Here is a 17,375-nt window from a genome sequence, read left to right as displayed (position 1 = left end):
TGTGTGTGTGTGTAGGCAAAAACCTATGTATTATAGAGTTCTGTTTGTGATGGGGTCTAGCGGCTTTTGTCTGTCTGTATGTTCTGGCATGTGAGAAGCCACAGCAGATAATATAGGGCTAAGAAATAAGCTCTAAAATTCTCAATCCCGTTTGACAGGACTTCGCCTTTCAAAGGTGATTGTGGTGAACCGCCACGCTGTTTGTCTCTGTCGCGCCGTTCACCCCAAATTCCCGTTTCTGAGAGTGACTATTTTTAGAATGTCACTGCGCTGTCCAGAACGCTTCCCTTGCACCCGTAAGTTGTTCTTACTGTCAAAGTGAAAAGGTCGAATCAATTTATAGCCGCCACGCGAAAAATACACTCTCACCTATCTCTATATATTTATAGATATAGATATACATATATATATATACGGCTTCTCTGTGTGTGTGTTTGTGTGTGTGTGTGTGGGAAAAAACCTGTTGATTGTAGAGTTCTGTTTGTGATGGGGTCTAGCGGCTTTTGTCTGTCTGTATGTTCTGGCATTTGAGAAGCCACAACAGGTAATATAGGGCTAAGAAATAAGCTCTAAAATTCTCAATCCCGTTTGACAGGACTTCGCTTGCAGAGGTGATTGTGATGAACCGCCACGCTGTCTGTCTCTGTCTCGCGATTCACCCCGGCGAAGCCGGGTATTCCTCTAGTGTATAGATATACATATTATACTATGTGCAATAGGGAGAAAGTAGCCTGAATTTCTATGAGTGTAACCTCACAGGACTATATGAAATCGTATCCTTATCCTTTTAACTGTCTGCATCTAGGCGCGCGTTTGTGTATGTCCGAGTGCGTGTGTGCTTCTTCTCTGTGTTTGTGCATGCAAGTATGATTGCGTCTGAATGTCTGTGCGTCTGTATTGTTGTGTCTGTATATATATTTGCATGTTTGTGTCTCCGTATCTGTATATCTGTGCCTGTGTCTCCGCGTATAAACTTGTGTCGGTCAGTGTATCTGCCCGTCTGCAACGGCGTTGCTAGCATCCAATACAACTTTCTTCGGCAAGTTTGCCGAAATAGTAATAACAGTTCAGGTAAGTTTCGTATTATTGTTGTAGTCCTTAGCGTACTAACCATTACAGCTTGGCAATAGACGAATTCTGAAAAAAAACCACCTCTGTTGGATTTGTATGGGAAGTAAAAGAGCAAAATGAATACTTCTGCTTTTAGTGAGGCAAGCTTTCTACACGTGCACCTTGTCCACGTGTTTTAGACACACCCCTAGTTATCTTGTCACGTGGGAAATTTCGACTTACTGCAAGCAAGAGTTTTAGCAAGACAGGATGGCAAGAAGTCGGCGATTTGAAATAAATTTAGGTTTTGACGTTTCCCCGACCGCCGACGTCAATGAACACCCCTAATCTGTGTCTATACATGTTTCAGTCTCTGTATATTTCTGTCTTTTCCTTGTGTTTGCGTTTGCATACCTGTATATATGTCTCAGTGTCTGTGTGCGTTCCCGGGCGTTGCATGGAGTCGTTGTACATGGCCAATTCTATTTATCATTCTCTCGTTAAACAAAAATTAGAAGCACGCGGTTTTAGTTTTTATGTGCAAAAAAAGTAGTAAAAAAAAAATCACAAAATGGAATACATATCACTCGTAAAAACACGTCCACGACGGGAAATTTTCACTAAACACAATTACTTAGTTTTATTCACGGAAGATCTGCATGCCTACGATCTTCCAGGCAAGACGCTTCTCCACCCGTCCCTGAGTTGCTGTGCCAGCTGCACGGCCAGGTCGCTGTAGGCCGGCACGTCCACCACGTTGAAGTTGCCCTCAGGGTCAGCGCTGTAGTCGTACAGCTCCCTGGCGTACACGTGCGTCCAGTTGGCAGAGAAGGTCGTGTGGTCGTAGGCCACCCACTCCGTGTAGCGCTGCTTGTCCGTGCGCATCGTGTAGCCCATAATGATGATTTCGTTCAGAGATGGAGCTATTGTAGAACGTGAAGGGAAGAAGGAAGGTCTCGGATACTGGCTGAACACCGCTCTTTTCCACTGTACTTTGCTTCTGCTGGTTCTATGACCTGTTGACATTCTGGTGACGTCAGTACCTTTGGATGACGCGATTCCCATGTCATTTAAACCTGAAGATGCAATGTTGGTGTCCATAATTTGATATGACGACTTGCTGACGTCACGGAATGTGTCTGACGTTATTGTGACGTCTTTTGCTACGCTTTTGATAAGGGAGGCGAAGCTAGCACCTTCCGTGCAGAAAGTTTCACTGAAGGGGTTTCGGGAACAGGTAGGGGGGATATCTAGTCCAGCGAGCTCAGAAATAGTAGGGTAGATGTCCACAGCTTCCACCAAGTCATCATTAGTGAGCGGGTCGTTCGTGTGCCTTGTATTTTCGTGGATGGGCATCTTCAATGCGTCTTTGAAAGGGAACGTTTTACCAGGGGGCAACTTGGGCGCAGTGACACCGGGAACGTGAAACATGAGTGGAATACGGAGGGCAATGTCAAAGTTGGTGTGCTTCGTCCATTCCATGTGTTCACCGAGGTGCCAGCCTGTGGAAACATGGAATGTTTGACAAAAATGCATATCTAAAACGACATTGTCATGACCTCTTATTTAAAACAAAGCGGACAGAAAAGAAAATTGAAGAATTTATTTCGATGGATGTTTCAGTATAGTGCTGCTTTTTATATTTAGTCAAGTTTTGACTAAATATTTTAACATCGAGGGGGAATCGAAACGAGGGTCGTGGTGTATGTGTGTCTGTGCGTGTGTGTGTGTGTGTGTGTGTGTGTGTGTGTGTGTGTGTAGGTAGAGCGATTCAGACTAAACTACTGGACCGATCTTTATGAAATTTGACATGAGAGTTCCTGGGTATGAAATCCCCGAACGTTTTTTTCATTTTTTTGATAAATGTCTTTGATGACGTCATATCCGGCTTTTCGTCAAAGTTGAGGCGGCACTGTCACGCCCTCATTTTTCAACCAAATTGGTTGAAAGTTTGGTCAAGTAATCTTCGACGAAGCCCGGGGTTCGGTATTGCATTTCAGCTTGGTGGCTTAAAAATTAATTAATGACTTTGGTCATTAAAAATCTGAAAATTGTAAAAAAAAATAAAAATTTATAAAACGATCCAAATTTACGTTTATCTTATTCTCCATCATTTGCTGATTCCAAAAACATATAAATCTATATATATATACGACTAGTGTCTGTGTGTCTGTCTGTGTATCTGTCTGTGTGTCTGTGCGCGATGCACGGCCAAAGTTCTCGATGGATCTGCTTCAAATTTGGTGGGCATATTCAGGTAGACCCGGGACACGACACAACCTGGTCGATATTTCAACACGTGCTCTCAGCGCGCAGCGCGGAACCGATTTTGGTTCCACCTCAGCTATTTTGGTTCCACCTCAGCTACCCGGGCCCCCATACCGACACACCATAGCCGCTACACCACATCACAACGCCAAAGTTCTCGGTGGATCTTTTTCAAATTTGGACACCGTATTCAGCTACACCCCGGACACAATATCATCGATGAGATATTTCAACACGTGCTCTCAGCGCGCAGCGCTGAACTCATTTTCGTTTTTGTGTTCATTTCACCATTATAAGTAACTCTTCCTTATCTTCTCCAGTGTTTGGCGTTTATCTCCCTTCCTTCGTGTGGCTTTCCCGTTCAGTTGTAAGTTACTACACTGCGCTGTCCACTGCGCTGAGCGTCTTCGGATATTCCCGGCGTTACTATTTTTAGAAGGTCAACGCAGTGTACAGAACGTAAATTGGACCCGTAAATTATCCTCACTGTAAAAGTGCAAAGGTCGAATCAATTTATAGCCACGCGAAAAATACACTGTCATCTATCTCTCTATAGATACGGCTTCTCTGTGTTTTTGTGTGTGTGTGTGTTTGTGTGTGTGTCTCTATGTGAGCAACACCTGTGCATTGTTCAGTTCTGTTTGTGATGTGGTCTGGCGGCTTTTGTGTAATTTTATGTGCTTAATAGACACTAATAGACACTAATAGACCACGCCATAACAGAGTTACCAACACTGTTGACTTATCTTCTTACCAAACTAAAATCGACAACCTCTGTCAATATATGTACACCAACGGCTTCCAACTAGCCTCAAATAAAACAGTCTTTCTTGTTGTCTCCCGTAGACAACTGTACAGGAACTGCAGTATAAAGATAGGTTGTGATATTATCAAACCGAGCTCAGAAGTTAAGTTCCTCGGCGTTATCATCGATACCCGACTTAACTGGACCAGTCATATCGAACATCTGATCAATAAGGCCAACAAGGATCTTTATATCATACGTTACCTGGCGTCCCAATCCTGGGCCAGAGGACGTAAGTGTGTCACAGAGGTAGTGCGGGCATTAATTCGCTCCCGCCTCCTTTACGGGTGCGAAGCTTATTTCGCGACGCGCCCGGCGCTCATGAAAAAACTGGCTATTATAGAGTGCAGGGCGCTCAAAATAGCTCTGGGACTCTCCCAACAAGCGAGCAAGAGTCGAGTCTACAGCGAGTGTGGGTGGCTGCCCCTTGTGGATGAGATAAAACTCCGTTCAGCTCAGTATGCTGTCAGAGCCCACGCGGTAGAGAACTCTGCCTGCGAGGTCCTGACTGACTTTTTTCCTCAGCACCAAAATTATGAGGCCAACACCAAACATAGCACTCAACTCTTGGCCAAAACGCTACCCTTATCCGACACAGTAAACCGCATTCTAGCCGATAGCGGGGTGAAGGTCAGTGAGCTGGCCAGGGTCCCCCCGCCCTCCTACCCGCCTTGGCTTGAGGAAACCCCTACTATCATATACGACAGTGAAGATAATACTACCAAAAAAGATAACCCCGTCTACCTAGCTACTACAAAAGAAACCCTAAACTACAAATTCTCGGAGCATTTAAAAGTCTTTACTGACGGATCCAAATTTGCAGACGGCAGCGTTGGCTGCGCCTTTGTGATCCCAGATCTCAAAATCTCAAGGAAATATACTCTTAATAAAGACATCTCCATATTCTCAGCCGAGCTATTTGCCTTGCTCATGGCATGCACTTTTATAAATGACCTCCCAGTCACACCGCGTGCGGTAGTTTTCTGCTCTGACTCGCGCTCTTCATTACAAGCTCTGCATCGAAACACATCAAATCGGGCAGAGCTACAAAGAGAAATCCTCTTTATATGTCACCAGTTAATCTCATCCGGCACATCCGTGTCATTTCTCTGGGTCCCCTCTCACGTAGGGGTCCGGGGAAATGAACTGGCGGATGTCGCTGCCAAAGAAGCGGCAGAATCTAGCCCAGCTAACACTAACATCGGCTACTCAGTAACCGAGTTCTACAGTAAAATCCGTAAACTCATTCGAAGTCAGTACGTAACATCTCTGTCCTATCAACCCATTGATATGAACGATCTACACCCCGATCTCCCAACAAACCTCCTCACTATCTTCAGACGCCTCCGTGCCGGCGGCTGCCGCTTCCATATCTTTAACAAGTCCTGCCATTGTGGAGAACCCTATTCATTTCAACACATTTTCGCTCCATGCGCTACAAATAGAATTACCTTTAAAACCTTATATGACCATATGCAGCTCCATGGTCTGAGTCCCCAGGATTATCTGCGCAGTAGCAGTTCTCTAGGCTGGTCACACAGCTTGCTGCTGTGCCGACTGGTCAGGGACTCGGACATGGGGCTGTGGGTATAACTAAGCCCAGATTATCACATCAGCGTGTTTCAGTTTGAGGTCGAGTGGCTCCCGCCATCCCTCCTGATTCCAGCGACTACCTTCTAGACAACATATCCTCACCCAAGGCCCACTAGTCGCCAAACTGTACATATTGTTTTTATTACCACGGCCTTCGTGGCTTCGTGGCTTACATCTTAATCCTTTTATTTGTAAAAAGTTTTGAGATTTATTGTTCGTGTTCCTCTTACTTGCTCATCTATTTGGTTTTATTGGTGATCCTGAAGGTTCCACTTTTTAACTCGATTTGAAATAAAAACAAGAGGCGAAGCCTTCAAGGCTCACGTAAGAAATCGACAAACAGTAACACAAACTCAATCACTCCGTCACACATACACACACACACACACACACACACACACACACACACACACACACACACACACACACACACACACACACACACACACACACAGTAAGCATAGGTGAAACTGTGCAAGAAAGCGAGACCCTGGATCTGCCAAGTAGTCTCGGCCCGCTCACAATAACAATGACCGAGACGTTCAGTAATTCCTTTGCGTGACGTCTAACCCTCTTACGTCATAATGTGACGTCTTCAAATAGTTTCTATCACACACGTCAAACACTTTTGACCGAGACTGACGTAATCCATAGACTCGGAAATGTTAAAGTTTCTATCACACACACACACACACACACGCACGCACGCACGCACGCACGCACGCACGCACAGACAGACAAAGTTTATCATCGCATAGGCTACACTTACGTGAGCCAAATAAAAATAATATTACAAGCCCGTTATTCAAGACATAGAATACAGACTTATAATTCTTACCAAGAAACATCTTAACTACTTTTCATTTTAACAAATTCCACAGAGCATTATCAACTCAACCCCACCCCCTGCCCTCCTCTCCTTATTTTTTGTTTCTTTCTTTCCTCATTTTGAAAGCGGACAAACACTCAAGTCCTTAATGGCTCAAAACCGTAGGACTTTTAATATTAATTTTAACGTAATTTTATGTACTGGCCTTCCTTTGAAAAGCCATAACTTGCTCAGTCCTGTTTGAGTGGAGTTCGCCTCCAAAGGTGATTAACACGGTTACATTCGTCGACAAGGATGGGACTCGATATGGTCAGGAATGGCATTATGGCCACTGAATCATTTTCGTGCTGTTCCCATTCCACGAGTCTGGGAGGGACCTAAGCTTGGCGGGTCCATTGTTCGGACCCGGCGAAGCCGGCGTACGGCTCTAAGTACTTCTTCCCGGCGAAGCCGGCTACCCGGCGAAGCGGGTATTCATTCTAGTATGTTATATTCGGATTAAAAACAAGCTCTGAAAATTAAATATATAAAAATTATTATCAAAATTAAATTGTCCAAATCAATTTAAAAACACTTTCATCTTATTCCTTGTCGGTTCCTGATTCCAAAAACATATAGATATGATATGTTTGGATTAAAAACACGCTCAGAAAGTTAAAACGAAGAGAGGTACAGAAAAGCGTGCTATGCAGCATAGCGTAACCACTACCCCGCTCTTCTTGTCAATTTCACTGCCTATGCCGTGAGCGGTTATAGTCTCTGGGTGGACTACGAGTATACGGTCTTGCTGCGTTGCATTGCGTTCAGTTTCATTCTGTGAGTTCGACAGCTACTTGACTAAATATTGTATTTTCGCCTTACGCGACTTGTTGTTGTTGTAACGTCGTATTACTACCATCATGTTTGTAAGAAACAATAACAAGTCGCGTAAGGCGAAAATACAATATTTAGTCAAGTAGCTGCCATTTTTCAGCAAGACCGTATACTCGTAGCATCGTCAGTCCACCGCTCATGGCAAAGGCAGTGAAATTGACAAGAAGAGCGGGGTAGTAGTTGCGCTAAGAAGGATAGCACGCTTTTCTGTACCTCTCTTTGTTTTAACTTTCTGAGCGTGTTTTTAATCCAAACATATCATATCTATATGTTTTTGGAATCAGGAACCGACAAGGAATAAGATGAAAGTGTTTTTAAATTGATTTGGAACATTTAATTTTGATAATAATTTTTATATATTTAATTTTCAGAGCTTGTTTTGAATCCGAATATAACATATTTATATGTTTTTGGAATCAGCAAATGATGGAGAATAAGATAAACGTAAATTTGGATCGTTTTATAAATTTTTATTTTTTTTTACAATTTTCAGATTTTTAATGACCAAAGTCATTAATTAATTTTTAAGCCACCAAGCTGAAATGCAATACCGAAGTCCGGGCTTCGTCGAAGATTACTTGACCAAAATTTCAACCAATTTGGTTGAAAAATGAGGGCGTGACAGTGCCGCCTCAACTTTCACGAAAAGCCGGATATGACGTCATCAAAGACATTTATCAAAAAAATGAAAAAAACGTATGGGGATTTCATACCCAGGAACTCTCATGTCAAATTTCATAAAGATCGGTCCAGTAGTTTAGTCTGAATCGCTCTACACACACACACACACAGACACACAGACACACACACACACACGCACATACACCACGACCCTCGTTTCGATTCCCCCTCGATGTTAAAATATTTAGTCAAAACTTGACTAAATATAAAAAGCTACATTTGACTTTGCTAACCACTGGCTCCAGTACTGAAACTTTCTTAAGTCATCATTTTCACAAACTTGATACGAAGTCACTATACTGCTGTTACAAATGTTACATGATTATTTTTATAATTCAGGAGGTTAAATGTACAGGTCAACGTAGATAATAAAGCTTAAATATAGTTCACATATTTGGAATGCGGACGACAAAGAGAGAAAAAACTAAAGCTTATTACATAGATTTTGCTTTCATTTCTTCAAGTTCAAATACAACTGATTATCTTGTTAGGGCAATCCAATGATTTAGTCCCATGTGAGGTTCGTCGCCACACTGAATGAATCTTAAAATATTTGACTCGTCTTTTAAGATTACATATAGTGGGGCTCGTATGTTGCAGACGCACTCATAAATCATTCACATCTTGCAACAAACATCATACTTTGTGATATTGTTCCTTATAATTATTTAAGGGATTTCAGATACAGAGCCACTTCAGAAATCGTTTTTTTTGGTCTTTGATAGGGAATAAAAGGCTGCATTTACAGCAGACGAAATTCGTACCAAAAGCGCTCAGCAGTAAATATTCCCAACTCAGCAAATGTAAAATTCAATGGTTTACCATGCACCAGAAGTTGTCTGCTGATAACACATGCATGACATAAATACTCTTATGGGTATTTTTGTGTTCTGGTATTTAATTTGATCGTTTTTAGAATTTTATATATCCGCAGCATGAAAATTCAAGATGGCGGCCTCCGCAACATTGCGTGTTTTGATTTGAGCGAAAACAACGTTTCTGAAGGTAAGTTTTCAAGAATACGCATCCATTCACCAATGTCACATCATTTTACTGTTTAATTCTCCCCTGGGGTCTGTTATTCATCGGGTGAAGCGCTGAAATGCAGAGACTTTGTTTAATCTTGCAATAGCTCATCAGCTGGATTGTGATGCTGATAGATCTAGATCTATCTGTTGATTACAAGTAAGGAAATCATGATCGCCACGCTGGTGATTTTAAACAGATTAAACGAACTTTGAATAAAAGGCGAGGAGAAAGAGATTGTTCATGGTATGATAAATGATTAGTCCTGCCTACGTTAAGGACTTCCATAAGGTGGGGAGGGGTAGAGTCAAAAACTGAGTGAGGGTAGGCCAGATAGTAGGATGACCAGCTGGAGATAAAAACACTCCACTCCCCATGTCTTTACAGTGTTGTGATCAAACTTTCAAAGACGGTAGGTAACAGACAAAAGCATACAGTATATGCTAATCAAATGAGATAAGTGGTTTTGAAAAATGAAGAGGTACCGCTCTTTGAGTTTTACAATTTTGGTTTGTTGCTTGTTTCTCATCCTTTTGCTAATTTTAAGTTGACCGTGCATTGGTGTGAATTTTATTTTTACAGGATATATACAAGAGTTACACCACATGCCGGTTCCTGGGAACAAGCGTTCTGCATTTATTCCGGTGCCACAGAAGGGAGCCGATTTCACTAGTAGTAGTACTACTGTATCAAGGTTTGTTACCTAATACATCTTAACAGTAAGATATTTTTATTTGTATTAATTGGAACATGTTTGCACATCATTTGTAAGCGACATCTGTGAATTTGATGGGTTTAACGTACGAACCCTCACTATGGTCAACATTCTGTTAGCGACTGTTTGACTTGAAGCGAATAAATGTAGCGGTCAGAAAGATTCCAGAATCAGTTGGGTCACTGGAAACTGTGTTTGTTTGTTTTTTAACCTGAAACAGTAAGAATTATACGAATTCATGAAATACAATTTTCTTTCATTTTGGTCTGTTGTGTGAAGACTTGCTAACCCGGCTTTGACCGACTCTCTGAGATAGTAAACATTATTCAAATACATTCAAATAAAAATGTCACTTTTCATCTTTTGTGTGAAGGGTACCCCAGGCTGATTTCCTGCACCATGGATGTAGAGGAGGCCAGACAGTCTGCTTCTCATTCCAGCTGTGTTGCGTTTTTTTTCTGCTCGTGAAGTGTATCGCCACATTGCCAAAGCCATTGGCCAAGAGAAGTCACCCTGTCTGCCCATTTTGCATAGCCTTACAGGCTGTGACACTATGTCGTTCTTCAATGGTATTGGGGAATCAGAAGGCTTGGGAAGTATGGCAAGCATTTGAAGACGTCACTCAAACTTTCTTCAGGTTGTCTGCTCCTCTTTGTAAGCTAAGTACCACTGACAGGGCAGCACAAGAGCTTTTTGGTGTACATTTGTAGGACAAAACCAGCAACGTACTGGGTGTAAACAGTGCTAGACGGTACCTCTTCAGTAAAAAGAGCTGCCAAATTGACCATAATCCCCTTACAAGTGAGGTGCTGCTGCAGGACATGAGATTGAGAAGAGCCATCTACCTATTAGACTTCCAAACTCTGTGGGCTGGCAGTTCAAGGCTGGAAAGTGGGAGTCATTCTGGACGAGCTTTCAAGAGGTATCCAGCGTGTGCCGAGAACTCATGAGGTGTGCCTGCAAGAAGAGCTGTACAACAAAACGCTGCAAATGCTGCTAAGAAGGACTGCAGAGCACAGCTCTCTGCAAATGCGCTTGCATGCCTGTGAAAACTGTCAGCATCTAAACTGTGCAAAAATATTATTGCACCCATTTTCATACCCCAACTCAAACTTTTATTCCTGTGTCATTTTATTCAAACTGTCTATGCCATTAAAGGCTCGCATCTTCGCTATCTATCACATTTTTTTTTAACATCATCATTTACGCCGTCAAAATAAGGATAGCCTTGACGTGACAAAGAGATGTGACAAAAACTTCGGGTACCTTTTAAAAAGCCGACGACAATTCCTGAGGCACAACTGGGTCACTGTTGTATACGAAGAGAAAGTCAACTTGATTATCCATCCAGAACAGGTTGTTTTATTTCGCCATCTTGCATATTTCTAGTGTTGTGCCATTGTACCTACTGATGTATGTGTCGATCTCACGGATGAGATGTTTATGTGTCAAATTTGAGGGATACCCAAGTCAACTAAAATCCATGTATTTTAGCAATGACCAAGTGGGTTGCGTTGAAACTTTCAGGAATGTGTGTCTACGCACGAGGCATAGTTCAACCGTTTGAGTACACTTTCAAATCTTCACGAAATAATATTTTAAAAACTGCCACAGGTTTGTTGACTTACATCCCACATATTTTTGACTTCGCATATGTATATATGACAGATGGTTGTTTCAAGTACTGCCAAAGTTTCTTTTGAGTATAGACACTTGCCGGAATGTGCTAGTTGTGTAAACACATGAGAACAAACAACGTTTTCGAAATACAGCGATTATGAATTTTAGTCGACTTTTGAGTTGATACATTACATTTTTATCAGTTTTATTTTGGGGGTACCCTTATTTGGGCGGCGGTCAAATAACCCATGTAAAGGCCACCTTTTATCTTAAAAGTGTTCCAGTTAGCCAAGTTGAGTGCCCTCAATAGCATACATTGAATATAACAGCACAGGAATGAATGTTTTCGTTTTGGTATGAAAATTGGTGCAATATATTTATTTTTGCACAGTTTAGGTAATCCACAAATTCTTCAACCCTGCCACCCACACCGTCCAATCATTCTCAGCACCAACAATACATGTATTGTTTGTTTAAAAATGTGTTTGTGTTAGTTTCTATTGCAAGAGAATGTCTTGTAGCATCAAAAATGCCTAAATACCCTTTTATTGGCGGCCATTTTGAAAATTGTAAAAAAACTACTGATTTCTTAATTTTTTCACGGTGGCTCTGTATCAGGTTTTGTTAAGCAAAAGCAAATGTCCATTTACGCCAAATTTGCTGTTAATCACATGAAGTGAAATATGCCTAACATACCCAACCGTTTATACTGGCGGCCATTTTGAAAAATTGTTTAAAAACTACCCATTTTTTTATTTTTCGCGATGGCTCTGTATCAGGTTTTGTTAAGCACATAAAACTCTTCATATTTGCTTAATTTGGTGTTTGTTGCATGATTTGAATGATTTTGCAACATAGGAGCCCCACTAATAGCATCACATAAAAAAAATGGCCATGCCCACTTTCATCCATATCAGTAAAAGGCTTCTGTCCGTCCGTCACACTTTTGATCGCTAATAACTACAGTGTTGGTCGATTTGCATGAAATTTGGAGTTAAAAGCAAGGAAGCAATCGATCACGCTCACGCTTGTAGCTCAGGCGTGTCTTGGAGTGTTACCAAACTCACGTAGGCAGTCTCCAGTTATACGGCAAAGAACAAATCGTTATTATAATTATTTCAAATTTTGCCTAAACTTGGACATATCTATGGCTAATCCGTGCACCAAATTCACTTAACACTCTCCAGAGCTATAAGCTGAAATAAGCGCTCGTGAGCGCACTATTACCACGCACAGCGTTTTCGACCTGAGACCAGCACTACCATCCAAAGACCTATTTTAGATAGCCAGAATCAACTAAATACAAGGATTGAAGGTCAAGAAATAGAAGAACATCACAAAGAACTATGTACCGTGGTCACCATGAAAGGTGATGATAGTATTGTTGGCGAATCCTGATTGGTCCAAAGCAGCCAGCACTCGACCAACCAGACCGTCCGTGAAAGAAGTAGCGGCTGAATAGCTCTGACGCATCAGGTACTGCACAAAACACAGGGATAATCACTTTCAAATGAACTGATTACAATAATAAACACGCACAAGAAATAGTGTGTGTGTGTATGTTTGTTTGTGTGTGTGTGAGTGTGTTTGTGTGTGTGTGTATGTGTATGTGTTTGTGTATGTGTGTGCGTGTATGTATGCGTGTGCGTGTGTGTGTGTGTGTGTGTGCGTGCGCGCGCGCGCGCGCGTGTGTGTGGGTGTGTGTGTGTGTGTGTGTATGTGTGTGTGTGAGTGTGTGAGTGCGTGCGTGTGTGCGTGCGACCATGCGTGCTGCGTGCGTCGCTGCATACCTGCTGGCGTGCGTGCGTGATTGCGTGCGTGTTTGCATGGGAGTGTTTTTCAGTCGTGTGTGATCTTTCTTTCTGTCGGTATCTATATGTGTTTCTTGGCATATAATTATCTAAATCAGCTGTACACACACCTGAAAATCGTTCGGTATAACGCCGAAGGGCCAGCTAACATTCAAGGCCCGGATGTCCTGAAAAGTTCTGAGATAATCCCAGGGAGCGAAGGAAACGTAGGGCATCATCATGGGAACATTCTGGTTGTCTGCAATCTTGATCTTCGACAGTGGGTATAGGTCTGTAATGCAACAAAACCAACAACATGGCCCATGAGTGACACAAACTCTGCTCAGCGCAGTGTGTTGAATAGTAAACCGTTTTTTAGAACAACCAATTTCCCCGTTCTGTGGTTCAATAGTTCAATAGTGAACCATAAGTGGAGATTGTGAGACACAGCTCTGCAAACATAGGAAGCCTTAGTTACAGTCTTGGGTTTGTCCAGGGTCATTTCAGTGTTACCCCTTAGAAATAACTAAGACAGTTTCATACAGATCGGCATCTGTTTGTTTAATTTTGTTTTTTAATTTAATTTTATTTTTTGCAACCGAAGCAATGGTCCAGGAAACAATGTAGGGGGCACATCATTCTTACTAATGGGTATCGCGCTGGTACATATGAGAGGTATAGAACATTCCAAACCGACAAAGCTTTATACTCCATACGACTTTTGAAATAAACAAACTCATGCACTCCAAATGGTATCTAAGGATTACCTCCCTGTAACATAAAAGGCAAGTAACATATACACTCACCAAACCTTTATACTCCGCGGTGTTATTCTCCACGAGGTAAACCCACACTCTTGTACTTCTTAGGACTGCCTCCCTGATATATAAAAGGCATGTCAAATTTACAAGTCTCAAACCTTTATACTTCGCATCATATCTGAAGGGCAGATGAGGCTTGTGGAAGCCCAGAGCGAGGAAGAAAGGCTTTTGGTCCACGGATCTGTTTTGAAGGAAGGACACGGCGAAGTCAGCGTTCTCTTCATCAGGCAGCTTGCCGCTAGGGATCTGGGATCGCTCCAAGGGACAGACGGCGTTGTTGTACAGTTTGCCGTCTGGACCGGGGCAGATCTGGCGATTAAATTGAGGTAAAATGAACTGAACTGAACTGAACTGAACTGAACTCAACTCAACTCAACTCAACTCAACTCAACTCAACTCAACTCAACTCAACTCAACTCAACTCAACTAAACTCAACTAAACTAAACTAAACTAAACTAAACTGAACTGAACTGAACTGAACTGAACTGAATTGAATTAAATTGAATTACAGAAAAGACGCTTACCTTGTCAGTAAAGTACTTGCGTGAAGGGGCGTGCCTTGCTGGGAAAGTCCAGCTGAAGGGATAGTCATCCGTATTTCCAGACGTAGGACCTGATAGACAAGAAAAAATACAGCGGGTAGGAAATAACACATACGTACCAGTGAACAGCCCTGTGGGACTGAATTAGCTGTGTCCTCCAAAATGTCTCACGCATTCCATGGCGAGTAACGAAGATGAAGGTTGTCACTCCTTCTCGCGTTAACAGTTCGGCTGACCATCTCAGATGTGGCCAGGCTTTTACAAGGGAGAAGACCATCCCTCCACTTGGTCACATACCGACAATCAACCACCTCAATGCTTGATGTGGTGAGTTGGATTTTTTTTTTATTGATGAATTAATTTCAATGCCACTCGTGGACTTTACGAAATTAATTCGTCTACATTTTTTTCTCTGCGCATAGAAAACACTCGGGCTGTTTATTTGTGGGCATGATCATACCTGGATGGAAGATCTTGCCGACGGACTGCGTGATGTATCCGTTGTTCTTGAAGTGTTGTGGCAGCGTGGTGTAGTTGCCCGCGATGTTTCTGAAGTACACGTGCAGATCGTACGTGCGTGTTGTGTCGGGACGTCGCCCTGTCAGGAAGGACGTTCTGCTTGGCGAACATAGAGCTTGCTGCAAGAATAAAAGGAGGAGGAGGATAAGACTTAGAAGGAGGATGAAGAGGCGGATGATGATGAGGAGGAGGAGGATGAAGAGGCGGATGATGATGATGAGGAGGATGAAGAGGCGGATGATGATGATGAGGAGGAGGATGAAGAGGTGGATGATGATGATGAGGAGGATGAAGAGGCGGATGATGATGATGAGGAGGATGAAGAGGCGGATGATGATGATGAGGAGGATGAAGAGGCGGATGATGATGGGAAGGAGGATGAAGAGGCGGATGATGATGAGGAGGAGGATGAAGAGGCGGATGATGATGATGAGGAGGATGAAGAGGCGGATGATGATGATGATGAGGAGGATGAAGAGCTAGGCGGATGATGATGATGAGGAGGATGAAGAGGCGGATGATGATGATGAGGAGGATGAAGAGGCGGATGATGATGATGAGGAGGATGAAGAGGCGGATGATGATGATGAGGAGGATGAAGAGGCGGATGATGATGATGATGAGGAAGATGAAGAGGCGGATGATGATGAGGAGGATGAAGAGGCGGATGATGATGAGGAGGAGGATGAAGAGGCGGATGATGATGAGAAGGAGGATGAAGAGGCGGATGATGATGAGGAGGAGGAGGACGGGGCGGCGGCGAAGGAGAGGAGGAGGAACCACTCGACAATACTGACTTAAATGTATTCATTGACACGGTAATTTTTACTTAAAAAAAATTGCTATTTGTCTTAAATTCAGATAATAAAGCTGTTTCGAACTGAATTGTATTGAATTGCCCTTGTAAAATGTCATATAGACATTTCACTGAAGGAATTTTCATGAATAGTTCGAACAATTGCGCTACCATGATTTGAAACAGGCTTTTGACACGAACAGGCTGATACACCATTTTCTTTTCATCATTGGCGTTTAAGATCATTTCTTGCGCTCTTATAGACAAGAATACCGTGGATCATACAAATACCACAATGTGGGAAAATAAAGCAAAGAATTCAGATCACGGTATGAATTTCAGAACAATGATCTTTTTGTAGATTGAATTTGTCATTGACCCACTTTAGCATACAGACGTAACTAGCCTACACTCTCTAAATTATAAAATTAGCATATTCCAGCTTCTGGGTCGTTGCAAGCCCCTGGAGCAATTTTTTGATTAGTGCTTTTGTGAACAAGAAACAATTAACAAGTGGCTCTATCCCACCCCCCCCCCCCCCCCCCCCTTTCCCCGTCGCGATATAACCTTCGTGGTTGAAAACGACGTTAAACACCAAAGAAAGAAAGAAAGAAAGAAAGCTTCTGGGTCTTTACACAGATTTATATGACTACTTAATAATCCACTGTTTGGTCACTGACTAAGCTCAACGTGCACAAATACAACTCTTTTATTTCAGAAACAATCTGTCTTGTATGACTTCAAGCTTGCACCGTTACAAAGATTTCTTACCTGTACGTATGCCCGTTCAAACACAAGGCTCTTGGCGGCGAGTTGGTCAATGTTGGGAGTGACCATGTTGGTTTCTCCATAACACCCCAGCTTGGGCCTCAGGTCGTCCACCACCAGGAACAACACGTTGGGTCGGGATAGTTCTATAGACATAATCACCTTTTTAAATGTCCACGCGCATACATTTCTGCCAAGTTCATGGTTTAATATATAACACGCTGGTATTGAAGACCTGAGGTAGAATAAACTATTTCGTTAATTTCGTAATCATACCTGTCTCTGTATCTCCCAATGGTTCAGCTTACATTCGGGATTACTATGTTTCAAAGTCTCTGTAAGCTTTTGCCGGTAATGTTTAGCGTTGAAAATTCAAAGCGCACAGTCCTGTGTCATTATTGACTGTTTTACATTTTTGTTTATACAAGTCCCTTTAATTAAACCAAAGAATATTTATCGTGAATTAATTGACGGATTGCGCTCCAGAATTAAGCATAAATAATTAATTTGTTCTTTTGATCGAGGAAAATGACTGACATGGGAGAGAAAACGCATTCCTAATATCGACAGAGTTGTGTCCCTTCCTTCGAAAAAATGCACCAAAACGGCTGCGCCGATGTTTTCCTTCTCAAACCATGTAAATGAAAGGCATCTATACAGTTCATTCCGTAAGTTCAA

At 42.3% G+C, this 17,375-nt stretch overlaps 1 protein-coding gene and 1 long non-coding RNA gene across 2 annotated transcripts in view; one reads left to right on the top strand and one right to left on the bottom strand.

Annotated features, from left to right (window-relative positions):
- Nucleotides 1-1,568: 1,568 nt before the first annotated feature.
- Nucleotides 1,569-17,375, bottom strand: part of LOC138969112 (iduronate 2-sulfatase-like) — a 16,475-nt gene continuing 668 nt past the window's right edge. The window contains exons 2-8 of the mRNA XM_070341821.1: nucleotides 16,701-16,843; nucleotides 15,075-15,252; nucleotides 14,597-14,685; nucleotides 14,170-14,380; nucleotides 13,382-13,542; nucleotides 12,813-12,939; nucleotides 1,569-2,552 (exon numbers count right to left, since the gene is read on the bottom strand). Of these exons, the coding sequence (XP_070197922.1) occupies nucleotides 1,714-2,552; nucleotides 12,813-12,939; nucleotides 13,382-13,542; nucleotides 14,170-14,380; nucleotides 14,597-14,685; nucleotides 15,075-15,252; nucleotides 16,701-16,843 (1,748 nt within the window). The 3' untranslated portion in view covers nucleotides 1,569-1,713. The remainder of the gene's footprint in view (nucleotides 2,553-12,812; nucleotides 12,940-13,381; nucleotides 13,543-14,169; nucleotides 14,381-14,596; nucleotides 14,686-15,074; nucleotides 15,253-16,700; nucleotides 16,844-17,375) is intronic.
- Nucleotides 9,032-10,358, top strand: LOC138969111 (uncharacterized). Its single transcript, XR_011456377.1, has 3 exons — nucleotides 9,032-9,104; nucleotides 9,708-9,819; nucleotides 10,214-10,358. It is a non-coding gene; the product is annotated as an uncharacterized lncRNA (long non-coding RNA).

Source organism: Littorina saxatilis, linkage group LG6 (assembly GCF_037325665.1).
Source record: "Littorina saxatilis isolate snail1 linkage group LG6, US_GU_Lsax_2.0, whole genome shotgun sequence".
In the NCBI taxonomy this organism is placed as follows: Eukaryota; Metazoa; Mollusca; class Gastropoda; order Littorinimorpha; family Littorinidae; genus Littorina; species Littorina saxatilis.
This window is presented reverse-complemented; position numbering and strand designations above follow the sequence as displayed.